The following is a 15,287-nucleotide window of genomic DNA, read 5'->3' on the forward strand; positions in this document are numbered from 1 at the left end:
ATCGGTAATATACGTTTTATTAAAAAAAATATCGATATTAGTAATTTAGAGATAAATGTTAATAATAAATTTAAAGTAATAAAACTTTATTTGTTAAAAATCTCCGATAGTAACTTAAAACGTATTAACTCGATTTATATTAATACCTGCTCGGTAATAAGAGTAGTTTATTATTAATTTTATTAAGATTTAATCCTTTTTACGTTTTTATTATTTTTTACGAGTCTTACGGCCTTTAATTACTAATAAAAAACGTTATTAATATAGCGTAATAAAAATAAGTGTATAGTTTAACGGTATTTTTTATTAATAAGTTTCGTAACGTTATTAAGTAATATATAAGATTAAAAGAAACGTTTAAAGAAAAAACCGGTTAGAAAATTATATTGTTTTAAGCGTAAGTTAATCGGAATCGATTTATATTAATTTTATACTAAAAACTAATAGGAAAACTTTATTAATTTATATTTTTTAAAAGTGCGCTTCGCGTTAAGGGTTAATTTAATGGATTATTATTTTTACCTTTACTTATCGACCTGTTATCGATAAATACCTACTTTAACTTAACGTGTTTACCGAGTTATTAAAAAGAAGTAATAACTTCGTCGATTTTATTACTTAAATAATTAATTTAAAAAATAATATCTAGTTTTAATAGTAATTATAAATATTAAAGCTAATTTTAACGCTTATTACTAAGGCTTTTAAAATAAACGAGTTTAATAAAGCTAACTTACTTAGTGTGCTTAATCGATAGCGTTATATTTATAATACTTAGAAAACGATAAAAAAATAACATAATTTAATTTATAAATCGATTAATTAATAAGGTTTAAAGACTATTTACCACGCTTATTACGATCTATAAAAGGTTAATAAGCATTAAATAGCTTAAGCTCTATAATTAAATAATCGCGACGAGATTACTACTTTAATAAATATATAAAGGATCGAGAACGTAATTAAAGTATAGTACCGCGAATTTATTACGACCTGGCTATTTATACGGCTAAAAAAAGGTATAGCGGTTTTAAAAGCCCCGTAATTAAAAATAACGAACGGGAATACTAATAAAAGATATATAAACTACTTTATTACGTAATAGCTTATTATAAATTACCGTAAGTTACCGTAAGCTTAAGGGTATAGCTTACTATCTTAGTAAGTAAGCTAAATACTATAATTAAACTACCGGATTATTAATAAGCTAATAATTTAAGGAAATATAGTAAAATCGGTGAAAAAGAGATTAAATATATAATAATAAACCTTTCCTATATATTTTATATAAATATTTTCTATTTTAACGATTAATTTAAATATTAATTTAATATATTAGTGAGATATATTACTTTAAACGAACCTATTACATTTTTAATTAAGTTTTATAATTAGTTTAAAATATTATTTATTATATTAAACGAACGTACTCGTTTATACGTTTAAGTATTCTCTTGTTTTAATTAATATAAACCTTAATACGTTTACGAGGTTTTTTTTAAACCCCTATAATTATTCGTTATATTTTAATCGCTTTTATTTTTACGAATTATTATTTAAACTTTTAAATAGTATCTTTATAAAAGTATTATAATACCTTAAAATCCTAATAATAACGGAACCCCCGTTTAGGGTAATATAAATAACTTAACCGGAGGACCGGACGTTCTTTAATTCGTCGAATAGCTTTAAAAGCGAATTAACTAATTAGCTAGCGATAATAAGCAGCTCACCGACTAAATAGCTTTACTACTTATATATTAACGCCTTAAACATAAGCTTACCGTACCTTAAACTTATAATAGTAAAGAAAGAACCGTTTATAGATTTTTAACCTAAATAAAGGCGTACCTACGCTTTTACGTTAAAGATTTTAACTCGAAGGCCGATCGAATCCTTTATACCGTAGAATACTTTAAAAAAAACGCTCTTATATAATTTAAACCTATTATAAAAGACTATTTCGATAACCCCCTCGATAAGGAATAAAATATTTAAATACGCCGTATTTTTCGTTACTATTTTACCTTCGAGGAAAAGCTATAAATTACTTTCGGAAATTTAAATAAAACTCGGACTATAAAAAAACAACTTATATAGTTTAAATAAAAAGGATTAGTTTCCACGTATACCGTATAATTTAAATAAATTTCTTCGTGAATAAAGTAAAATAATAATAACGCTTTAATAATACTCTTTTACGTAGGATTACGAGAAAACGTAAAGAACGAAATTAATTAAAAGGATTACCTTAAATAATTTAATAAATATATAAAAAAAGATAATTAAAATCGATAACCGTTTATACGAATAATACTTAAAAAAGTCGGGTAATTAAACCCTACGATTAAATAATAAACCCCGGACTAATAGCGGTCGACCTATTTAACGCATTTAAAAAAAGATATTCTATAGGTTATATAGCGGACTTATAGATTTAAACGCTACCTATTAAAATAATAAAGGTAAGCGCCGAAAGGACGTTATTTACTATAACTACGGGAAGGATAAATATTTTATAAAAGACTATAAAAATCCTAAGAAAACATTTAAACGTGTTCCCGATAAACGCTACGTTAATACTATTAAAGTAAAAGAACCCTTAGCAGCTATTAAAGGAAATAGCGCTAATAATACGCTAAATATATTACACGATAATTTATTTTAAATAGTTTATTACGATAATAAGTACTTTATTTATTTAATAAATAAAGAAGGAATTAATTAATTCTTAAAAATACCTAAGAAATATATAACTTTTCGAATAATCGTTATATTTTAACGAATATTTATTAGCCATAATTATAACTCCGATAGTATTATTAAATCGATTACGCTTAACGAAAAATAGATTATACGAAAACGACGTTATTAATTTAAAGAAATCGGTTAATTATTAATTATTAAAATAATATTTACGGTAGTTTAATAATCCCGGTGATTTTATAAAAATAAGTAGATAACTATCCCCGGGATTTTTATACTTATAAATTAATAAAGTATAAAGAGTTTATTTAATACGTCGTTTTAAAATATAGGAAATAGCTATTAAATAGGTAACGATGTAAGGGTTAGCTTTAAAAGTACCGAATACTGTTTTATTTTATAGATTTTATATATTTACGATATATATATCGAATACTTAGGCGATAAAATAATATATTATTAATTTTTACGATATATCGGTAAGAACTTAATATTTATAGTGTATTATTATTATAATACTATATATATAAGGATTATATATCCTACCGCTCGGGCTTTTTATTTATTAATAAAAGAAGACTTTAAGTGGCTATATATGTGCTTAAATAGAGAAATTAGTTAGCTAGAATATTAAATAAACGAGTGCTTTTTTTACGCACTTAAGAAAACCAGGATATATCGATTATTTAAAACTAGTGCCGTCGTTTAAGACCTATTATAAATAACGGGAAGAACTATAATATTAATTACGGTATAAATATATTAAATTATATAGCCCTTATTAAAATAAGAGGATATTATTAAGATTTAAATAATAATTATTATAAAAGGAATTATTATCGTAATACCTTTTAAAAATAAATAACTGTTTAATAGAAATAGCGTATTATAAATAGCGTAGTAATACGACGTTTATAGTTAAAAATTCCAAGAGTTTAAATATAAATTTAAAAAAGAAGCTAATATACTTTACGAAAACCTATAACGATAGTTAAAAAACGAACCCCGCCGATTATAAAGAAACGATATCCGACGGGATAAAATAAGTCTTTATACTTTATAACGAATAAACGAAATATTTATAAATATATAATATTAATAGTAAATATTAAAGGAGTTATTATTAAAGCGTTACTCGATAACGAAGCGTAAAGAAATTATATTTTATTAAAAATCGTTAATAGCTTAGAATTAAACTAGTAAGAACAAAACGCCCTATACCGATTTAAAATTATCGATAAAGGATTTATAACTTACGAAGATAAAAAAATATAAAGGGAAGTCGTAAAATTTTCGGTTAATATTAAAAGATATTATAAACGAATTATATATAATATCACGGAAATATTAAGATATAATATAATATTAAGGATATTTTAATTATAGGTAAATAATTTTAAAGTTAATTAGAGAATAGGCTAACTTTAATGGGATATATTAAAAAGAGGTTTAACCGCTAGGTAACGTTTTAAAAAAGGACCTTTAAATAAGCTTAAGGTATTTTAAGTATATATTATTATTAAAGAAATTAAGTTAAACGTTATAATGATTATATTAAAAGAGTATCGGTAATTTATAAAAATTTTTAATAGGAAACTAAAAACGGGTTTATTGTTTTATATATAATAGGATTACGAGATACCTTTTAAAGAAGGGAAAGAACTATAGTTTATATCGATATATAAGTTTAATTAGGAATATAAGAAAGTTTTAAAAGAGTATATTAAGGAAAACTTCGAAAAAAGAGTTATACGATTATTTATTTTATTAGTAAAATACCCTATTTTTTTTATTCCCTGAAAAAGTAAAGACGGGAAGAAGAAATAGCGATTATACGTCGATTATTAGAAACTTAATGTCACAGTTGCAGCAATTCGGGAGGCAAGGCTATAGGTTATTGCTTTATTGTGGAAAACCGAAAAAGATGGGGAAAGAAGGAAAAGGTCCAGCCTTGCCGGGACGATTTCCTTATCTAAATAGGTGGGGAAAAGTCAGGTGGCGCTCGGGCCATCTCTCGCATGCCCTTGCCCCACTCTGGTTGGCAAGGCCACCAAAGGCCTGTTCCAAGGTGCGCCGTAGCAGAACGAGTGGTTAAAATAGTTAATAAATGTGATTTTTATAATAAGGCTAAGGCCGTACGACACTAGCCGTATAGGGAATTATAACTTATATTATCTTTAAATAAAGCTTAAAAAATAATTGTATTAGATTTTATTATTAAATTATTACCGTTTAAGGAACTATTAATTAAGGTTAAGTACGATAACGTATTAATTATTACCGATAAACTTATTAAGTATACTTACTTTTTACTATATAAAAAAGTAAGTAATACGAATAACTTAATGTATACCTTCTTTAAAATTATTATTAATTAATATAGATTATTAAAAACGATTATTTTTAATCGAGACAAGTTATTTACCGTTAAATTCTAAAAATCCCTTATAGTATAACTTAAAATTAAATATAAGTTATTTATAACTTATTACTTATAAACCGATAAATAAACCGAACGTATAAACTAAACACTCGAGTAATACTTACGATACTACGTTAACTATTAATAAAATAATTAAGTACGGTTATTATTTATAATATAATTTATATATAATAGTGTAAATAACGAGACTACGTATATATTACCCTTTAAAATAAACTACGGGTTCGATCCCGATATTACTCGAATACCGTTAAAAAAGAGTTAATACCGATAGCGATTATTTAAATCGAAAAATTAAAATAACTTTAAATACTATTATAGGAAAACTTTATTTTTTTTAGGATCGAATAAAGAAATATACCGATAAAAAAAATAAAGGGACCTATTTTAAAAAAAGGAGGAAAAGTTTACCTCTTTCGACGAAATATTAAAACTAAACGACTTAGCGATAAATTAAACTTTAAAAGAATTAGATTATTTAAAATCGTAGAAGTTATTTTAAAAACTAACTATCGATTATCGCTACTTAAAATAATACGGATATACCCTATTTTTTATATTTTATTACTTAAACTAACCTTAGTAAACGTGAAAGTCGAAATATAACTAGAAATCGAAATAAATTAATATAAATACGAAGTCGAAACTATCCTCGATAAGAAACGAGTTAAACGAGAATAAAAATATTTCGTTAAATAGAAAGGTTACTTATCGAAAAATAATATATAAAAACCTAGGAAATATTTAAAAAACGCCGTTAAAAAGCTTTAAGAATTTAAAACACGGGCGGTAAAAAAAATCGAAACCCGTTATATTTTAATTAATTACCCTAAAAGCATTAAGAAATTAAGTTTTTACGGCCGCTTTCGATTCTTCGCGTTCGGATTTTTCGAGCTCGTTTAAAAATTAAAGCCCATAATTAATTATTTTTATATTACGAGTTTTAAAAAAGGCGCGTTATTAACGAAAGCGTTTTAAACGAGTTATAAATTTGTTTATTTTTCGTTAAAGGGAACGAAATTGTTTTAAAAAAGAGTTTAACTTTATTTCCGCTTTAGCCTCTTCGCTACGAAAACGCTAAGATTTTATTACAATACGTAATAACGACGATACCGGAACCTTAAAATTATTATATAAATAATTATAATAAATATATTCTTTATAATAAAAAATGCTCTCTATTATTTAATATTTTTACCCTCGTTTAAAATAAAGAGTGTAAAATATAATTTCGAACTTAAATTCCTCGATAATAATAAAAAGCTTAAGGCGTTAATTAGTTTTTAATGAACAAATTTTTTTATATAATTTAATATAATAAGTATATATTATTAAAAAGTAAAAAAAGGAGGAAAACTTATTAAAAATATAGAATAAAAAAAGGAAATATTAGGGTTAAAAAAGACTTAGGTATTTTAAAAATAAAAGCTAAAAGAGAAGGGAAATAATATTACGACTTAATTATTTATATAATTAAGAAAAACGTATAACGGTTTTAAAAGCCTCGTAGTTAAAAATAACGAACGGGAATATTAATAAAAGACGTACGGACTACTTCGTTACGTAATAGCTTATTATAGATTACCGTGAGCTACTATAAGCTTAGGGGTATAACTTATTATTTTAGTAAATAAATTAAACACTACGATTAAATTATCGGATTATTAGTGAGCTAATAATTTAAGGAAATATAGTAAAATCGGTAAAGAAGAGATTAAATATATAATAATAAACCTTTCCTATGTATTTTATATAAACACTCTTTATTTTAACGATTAATTTAAGTATTAATTTAATATATTAATGAGGCACATTGCTTTAAACGAACCTATTACACTTTTAATTAAGTTCTACGATTAGTTTAGGATATTATTTATTATATTAAACGGACGCACTCGTTTATACGTTTAAGTATTCTCTCGTTTTAATTAATATAAACCCTAGTATATTTATAAGGTTTCTTTTAAACCCCGATAGCCGTTCGTTATAAAATTAAAGTATATTTTAAAAGTGTTTTATAATTTTTAAATTTAAGTAAATTATATTTATTTTAATTATAATATTATAATCGTTAATATTAACGATATAGAATTATATTAATTTAAAATATATAGATATAATAGTTTTTTAATTACCTTAGCTCTTCGGCTTTATAATACCCTTTTAATAAAAATATCTTCTAAGCGAGCCTTTTTTATAATAAACTTTATTAAAAAGTTATTTTAGAAATAAACTTTCGAATAGAAAGGTAAATATAGAGGCTTTTATTTATATTAATATACGTATATTAACGTATATATATAAGCACGTATCCGTTAAAATTTAATAACCTTTAAATCGTTAATATAAAAGCCTTTAAAAAGGACTTATATAATAATAGGCGTTTTACACTATAACTATATTAAAATTAATAAAAAAGAATATCTCCCCTTTAAAATTAATATATTAACCTCCTTAATTTAATGTAAAGTAGCTTAAACGCTGTTTTCTACGTAAAAACGTGAAATATATATACTATAATATGCGTATACTGCGTTACGTAAAACGCATTCGTACATCGCTAGGGGGATGAATATAGGGCCTGGAACGCTCCGGACAGGATCGTGTGGCTCTGACCCCAGATCTGGGAATTGCCATGCTGTTGTCACGATCTTCCTTGTCTACTGGTAACCAGGGAGATTATGATGTCACCCGTTAGCGACTTCCTCCAGGCGCATCTTCATGGTGTCGCAGTCCCGGGATTGCCTGGTACCAATCGCGACTTGCATTGATCGACCACGTTCACATTAGAAATTTAGAAACCAAGGAAGCGCAAGGAACATACCTGTATCGATCCTAAGAAAGCCAGTTTCACTTGTCTCGGCCACGTTTCGATAGATCGCTGTCATGCTTCAGCAAGTAGTCACGTCCGGAGCTAGCGAGCTGCATACTCTTGTTGGGTTATAAGTATACCCTAGGATATTTCGATGTACTAAAGTGTATCGGGTTGTCATTGCTTCTAGCCGCCCTGCGAACATAACACCATGTTGCCGCCACGGGTCCAAAATCTTAGTGCACTAGTCTACCCCTTTCGTGTTATGCTCCCCGAGTTCTAATATCGCGAGAATAAAAATAATATAACGTGGTTTACCACTACGCGACGTATATTACTTAGCGACGCACCTTAATTTAATTCTAATATAATTAAACTTTAACGTGTAATACTTTTATAATTATAATACTTAATTAATCTTAAAAAAATCGGATAGTTTTAATAATTTAAACGATATAAAACGAACCGAATTAAATAAACTAAAAAGTAATAATAAAAACTTATAATATACCCGAATTAACTTTACGTTATTAAATTTATAATTAAACTTTAAAACGCGAAATTCGACCGAAACAATGTAAAATAAATTTATTAAAAAAAAGTACTTCGTAAATATATAATTAATTTAAATATTCGAAAAATACCTCCCGATTTTATTAATATAAAAAATATAACTAATTTCTTTACCGCGTTACGCGGCGGCGACCGCGTCGGTAAATATTAAATTAAACGCTTTATTAACTATAATTTAAACTTAAAAACTAAAATAAATCGTCGGTACGATTATTAAAAAGCTTTTTATAAAGATTTTAAAGTTATTTTTACCTAGTTTACGTTAATCGCGAATATAAAAACGAAATATAGGATCGTTAACGAAAATATTTAAAATTTCGACGAGACCGGCTTTATAATAAATATAATCGGGTTAATATTCGTCGTAATACGCGCTAAACGGCGTAAAAAAATAAAATCGGTTTAGCTTAATAATTAAGAATAAATAACGGCGATTAAATATATTAATTTATAAAGCTAATATATTTCGCCGTTTGTAATTATTTAAAATTAATATTACCTCGCGAACTAATCTCGCGAAACTGATTTATCGGGCGATTAAATAATTAAGCCGATTTTTAATAATTAAACTAATAACGAAATAAGCCTAAACTAAATTAAACACTTCGATAAATATATTAGATCGTAAATAAAGGGTCGCTACCGTCTCTTAATTCTTAACGGCTACGAAAACTATATTTCGGCTAAATTTAAGGTATATTATTAAGATAACGATATTATTACTATTAATATACCTCCCTATTTATCGTATTTACTTTAATTTTTCGATATAATACTTTATTCGCTTTTAAAACGTACTTATTCGAAAGAAATCGAGCTATTTATTAAAGCTTTTATAAACTATATTACTAAGCTTAAGTTCTTTATTATCTTTAAAGCCGCGTATTTTATTATTTTTAGGAAAACTAATATTAAATTTAAATTTAGCGTATTTAATTTAATACTTTATAACCTTAACGAGGTAATTAATAAATTAAATATACGTCTTCGAACGTTTATACTTAACCTATTCTATTTAAGGACGGTTAATACCTACGACCCTTAAACGCTGTCTAACCCTTAATAAATAATTAAACACTTTACTTATATTAAAAAAAAGTTATCTACCTATTAAAATAGCTCTCCGACGCCGATTTTAAATATAATAAATTAAATAACGAAAAGTATAATTAAAATAGCCTATAAAATAACCCTTATACGCAATAAAATATATATATTAGAGGAGGCTAATTTAACACTTTTTAAACGCCGAAGAACTAAAAAATCGCGAGTTTAGTTTAAAAAAACCCTTATTATTAAAAAACCTTAATAATTATAGAACGAAAAGGTAAAAAGGAAGCGTTTAACGCCTAATAAAAATAAAAATAGGGGTTCGTTAAAACGGAGGGCGACCGATAAAAAACGCTATAATATTTATAGCGAAATAAGTTATAATACGCGAATATATAAAAAAAAATATAAAATTAAGCGAAAAATCGGATAGCGAGTAATTTTAATTAATTTTAAGCGTTATAATTAAATTAATTTATATAAAAAGGTTAAGAAATAAAAAAAGTACGTCGCTAAGTAATATACGTCGCGTAATAGTAAACCACGTTACTATTATTATTATTATTATTATTATTATTAAAAACATTATAAATAATACCGTTATATTACGTACGTAAATACTTAATATATTTTTTTAAATAATACCTTATTTATAACGATTTAAATACGGTATATAAACGATACTTATAATATTTACACTTTACTTTAACACTTCCCGCGTACGCTATCCCCTTCGGTAAAACGTTAAACTAGCCCTAGGTTTTTAAGTTTTTACGGCCTTTTATCGAATAAATAAATAAAAGAAGAGAAAGAAAAAACTAAAGGATATCGGCTTATAATAAAACGGTATCTTAAACGTTATTATATAATAAAATTAATACATTAACTAACCGGCTCTACGTTACATTATTTAAATATATATATAAAAAACACCTATTTATATAGCGTAACGTAATATTCCGGGGTTTACCGCGATTAATATAAAACGCACATGTATACGCGTTTTATACATCGCTAATCCCCCCAAAATTAGGCTGATGGTGGAAACGATGATGTTAATCCCCCGTCATCCCATGAGCTTTGGCCGCACGAGCCCTCGTTCGTCTGAACTTTGGCGATGCGACAAGACTCGACACGCGTATCGTCTCCTCACGCCTCGGCTATTTCACCACAACCTTTCTTTTTCCGAGTAAAGGTCCCTTGGATTTTTGATTCTTCGCTGGATTCAACAACCAGCAACTGCGAGAAAAACGAATTCTAGTGGCACAGTCCATTGTATCAGGAGGACTAATGGCGCCTGCGAAGTCAAAGGACGTCGCGAAGCCCAAGGCGGCCGGAGGACAAAACACCACGGGCGGCAAGAAGCGGAAATCAGCAGCGGCAGAGCCGGAGCTCACGCTGGAGGAGGAAATTGCCGCCTACAAGCAGGACCTCGACGATTTCATCAACCCCGCGTACTTGGCCGACTTGCCCCTGCCCTCGGCGGTCACGATGCGGAACCGCCTCAACAAGCTGTTTGACAGGGGCATCATGACCAAGGCCGAGTTCTGCCGCACCGTGGGGACCAACAGCAACACGCTGAATCGCTTCCTCGCCCAGACCGGCCCCGTGGGCAGCTTGTCGGGGAGCTCCGTCTATGGCAAGGCCTGTATCTGGTTTCAGCAGCGGGATGAGGCCGGGCTGATGATGCCGGATGTCAGGAAGCGGCAAAAGAGGGAGGCGGACGCGGCGGCGGCAGCAGCAGCCTCTACTTCCGCATCCTCTTCGGTTGAGGATTCACTACCTCCATCTCCGTCGTCGTTGTCGCGGTCGCCCTCGTCCGGGGCGGTCACGGCGACGACCAAGGACGCCTCAGCTAGGAGTAGCAATCGCAGCTGCAGCCACAGCAGCAGCGGTTCCATCCCCGATATCACCGAGATCCACCTCGACGGCGAGGACGACGACGCCGTGCCCATCTACGACACGTGCGACGAGGTCCGGCGCAAGATCAGCGCGCACCTCCGCAAGACGCCCGGGCTGACCGAGGCCGCGTTCCGCCGCACGCTGTTCGCGCAGCTGCGCAAGTCCAAGGGCAAGGGGATCCAGTCGAAGCAGCTGTCCGACTTCCGCAGCGCCCGGGGCTCGCGGGCGGGCATCCAGTCGTGCGTCTACTACGCCGCGTACGTCTACTTTGAAAAGCTGCGGCTGGCGCGCGGGCAGCCCGAGAGCGAGCACCGCGAGATCATGGAGGATCTCTACGTTGACGGGATTGATCGGAATGTGAACAGCCGGACGAGGTGAGTGACGGCCCGAATGTGATGACCTTACGTGCTCCCCTCCCCCCCCTCAACTACCGAATTTCCCTTGTCGCCGACTTTAACGCAGCGCCCCAACCCACGAACTTATTCATATCTTACCTTGAATCATGCATTGCTCACGCTTCGAGTCTGGTTAGTTTCATTACCTCTTCCAGCAGCCGTGGGATCTGCTTTGACGAGTTTGGCCAGGCGAGGACGGTCTGGTAGTAAGGTGACATGGCTTCGTTTGATGATTCGACTGCGGACCAAACACAGGTTCTCCGTTGTTCTGCTGCCGTGGGGGAAGATGGCTTGGCTCACGGTGACTGGATGCAGACAAAGTGGAGATACGTTAATTATGCTTTCTCCTTCTCCTTTCTGGAAGGAACCACAAGAGGCCAGACACCTGGCGCAGTGTAAGAGTTTCCCGCCGAACCAGGGGAGGGGTGGTTTTACCGGAGTTGTACTGTATGAGCTCCAGATTGTTCGGATCAGTATTGGCACTTAGGCTACTAATTGAAAAGATATGGCTAAGGACTACAACATGGCAGTGGTTCTGAGAGTACAGATAGTTGTTTCTTGGTGTTATTATCGTGTTGTTACGGAGATCGCACGACATCAAAGAGCTTTGGATCCGAAATAGGGGCGCAGGTCCAGAACTACTATACGGCGTCCACGATCGAGACTACGTTGCCATTGTATGCTTTCTGGTTCCGACTGTAGCCGTTATGGCCCGTCATGGCCACCAAACTGCGATTGTAAGAAGGCGGATCGGAAAGGGGTCGGTGACAAGTTTGCAGCGTCCCCTATACGTTTGAACTCTATCGACCAGAACAAGCAGCTATCCAAAGTTGGATGCCCGACCAGATGCTGGACTGCATGAAGTGTAACTGTAACGGGGTTTTATCTTTTATGATCTTGAATGCCTATACGGTCGTCTATAAACCAGCGGATACGTGTATTCCCATCAAAGTGAAGATGGATAATGGAGATTATCTGTTCCGTGAGTATTATACTTTGGCCTTTGGACGGATGGCCCCTATTCTTCAAAGAACTACCCTATTGCACCGTCTGGCCGGAGTGTTCAACGTCTTCTCCGGAAATTCCGGAACGTCTTCGGAGATAGCTTCAAATTTGGAGATATCACACATAAAACCCCTCTGGATTTCGAATTGCAGAGCATTCCACATATCCATTCAACCCAAGTCTATTTATCAAGTCCTTGGTTGCACTTCGCCGACTATCAGCTTCGATCTGATACCACTATCATTACCAAGTCTATCAAATATGCCGAGAAACTCTTGTGTGGCGTTACTCTTTATTCGAGACTATCGTACGTTATGTTAAAGCATACTAACCCATCAAACTCTTTGTTAGCGTCAAGATCCCACTCCTCGTCCACCATGAACATGTCTGTTCAAACTGATAACCCCGAGTGGGAGTTTCTCTGTCCAATCTGGGTACATAACCCCACCAATCTCCTAGACGATCTCAGCTTCTACATGGTCGACATCATTACGAAACTACGCAACGTAGATCTGAAGTATTCGCTCCCGAAGGCCTGGCTCGGCAACCATCTGAGTCCCTTCGAACGAGCACAGGTCATCATGCAGCACATGGACTTCAAGCCGTGGGCGGCCGATACCGAGGAAGAGTTTATCGTTCGCCTCATATCATGCCTCAGGCCCGAATTCATCCCGGAAAATAAGGACGAGGTAAACCACCACTACCGCCGCGTCCTCACGGAGGTCCCCCGTACCAACAGCGACCATACCAACGTCGAAGGCCTGCGGAGGTGTCTCAAGTGTCGCTCGTTCTTCCAGACTGTCCTAGCTCTCATTCTCGTCAAGGAAGATGAAGAGGAACGACCCGTCACCGTCGACGATGACGACGACGACGACGGCACTTACCTCCACCACCGAGTCTCACGACACTCAACGCCGGGCAACAACAGCATGAGCAGCAGCAATAGCAACATCCACGGCCGAGGCCCTTACTGGGGTGAAAGCCCATTGGATTCCATCATGGACTTGCCGCTCATGCAAAAATACCGCGATCAGTTGAGGCTCCAACCCGATCTCGATATTGTTCATTACCCAGATGAACCGATGAGGGGTCCTCAACTTCAACGCCGCCATCGACATCCACTTCCAAAGCAAAGGCAACAGCCTACACGCACAGGTTTCGACCTCGGACGACGCGAACAGCAGCTGCAGCAACATCGCCAAGTAGTCGACAACGATGCTTGTTACGTGGAGCAGTCGACGGGGGGCACTTGGCTCGAACGACACGGCATCACCGCCAAGTACGAGCCCAAACCCAAGCCCAAGAAGCCACGCAACCCCTTTAAGCGGCTGGCCCGAAAGTTCAACACATGGCTCTGCGCCGAGAGCGTTACTACCGAGTACGCCATGCGTCGGGGCGGGAGATCGGAACGGGAAGATGCCAGGTTTAGGTAGCAGGGCCCCTCCTATCGAAGACCGGTCCCCGGGGAGAGGTGCGGGATATATACCCGATGAAATGTTGGAGCGGACGGGATTGTGGAGAAGGTGAGCTATGCAATCCGAGAGAGCTTGCGAATGAGCCTTGATGATGACTTGATGGGGAGAGGACCAGCATATCTGCGATCCAGAATTTAGTGGGTGGAAGGATGCGAGACAAGTGATTGCGTTCTGGACCAGGGAGAAGAAGACATACCATAGCACATGTCAATGACGTTTTTCCTCAAATATACCTTAGTCTCATTGGAGCAAGTACCACTCAAACTGTCAAGCGTATTCCAAGCTTCACTCCCGTGCCAGCCCTGGCTAAGATCTTGATGGATGCCGGGTAGGTGTGTAAGCTGCACCCTCCTCCTGCACGCCGAGAGTTCTGTAACCAGTAAGCGCGAGTACTGTGCCACTTGTGCCACCATCATTGCCTCAATTGAGCCCATTCTGTGATACGCACAGTGATATGGTGCGCCCGGTGCAGGAACACGAAAGCTGATGTGTCTCAAAACCAGGCAGTAGTAGCCTTCTCGCTTGCCACAGGCCAGACTGTTGAACCATCTGACAGCCGCCGGTTGTCTTGCTTGATAGCTTCCTCTTCCCTAAGGTTGTCAGTATCCGCGCTATAACTAACATCTTCCAGTCTCTTCCCATCGAGGAATGCCTCCAGAAGCTCGACCTACCCATCCTTTGTTCCGTGGTACCAAGCTACAACGACACATGGCCAACCAAGCGGAACCGGAATTCGGCTATCCCGTACTCCCAAACCAAGCATCCAGGGGGTTATTTCAATCCTTTTTCCTGCGTGGAACGCCGGCTTACAGGTATGGCTCCATAGCAACTGTTCTTCTCAGTTGCAGGACTACCAACACGGGAAAAGCGCTTACGGCGCGATCGACTGCCTCCTGGATAATTTCCCCGAGTTTCGCCAAGCCGAG

General features: G+C 34.3%; 2 protein-coding genes across 2 annotated transcripts; both read left to right on the forward strand.

The window, feature by feature from the left end:
• Positions 1-10,874: 10,874 nt before the first annotated feature.
• Positions 10,875-12,088, forward strand: PG986_009329 (uncharacterized protein; the record flags this gene model as incomplete). Its single annotated transcript, XM_066845551.1, has 2 exons — positions 10,875-11,860; positions 12,040-12,088. 2 exons carry the CDS (start codon positions 10,875-10,877, stop codon positions 12,086-12,088), a joined length of 1,035 nt encoding a protein of 344 aa, XP_066697949.1.
• A 1,175-nt stretch (positions 12,089-13,263) lies between these two features.
• Positions 13,264-14,319, forward strand: PG986_009330 (uncharacterized protein; the record flags this gene model as incomplete). Its single annotated transcript, XM_066845552.1, has 1 exon — positions 13,264-14,319. The coding sequence occupies one exon, from the start codon at positions 13,264-13,266 to the stop codon at positions 14,317-14,319; it is 1,056 nt and encodes a 351-aa protein (XP_066697950.1).
• Between the last annotated feature and the right edge of the window lie 968 nt (positions 14,320-15,287).

This window comes from Apiospora aurea, assembly GCF_038362705.1.
Source record: "Apiospora aurea strain CBS 24483 chromosome Unknown utg000006l_segment0_segment0, whole genome shotgun sequence".
Lineage (NCBI taxonomy): Eukaryota > Fungi > Ascomycota > Sordariomycetes > Amphisphaeriales > Apiosporaceae > Apiospora > Apiospora aurea.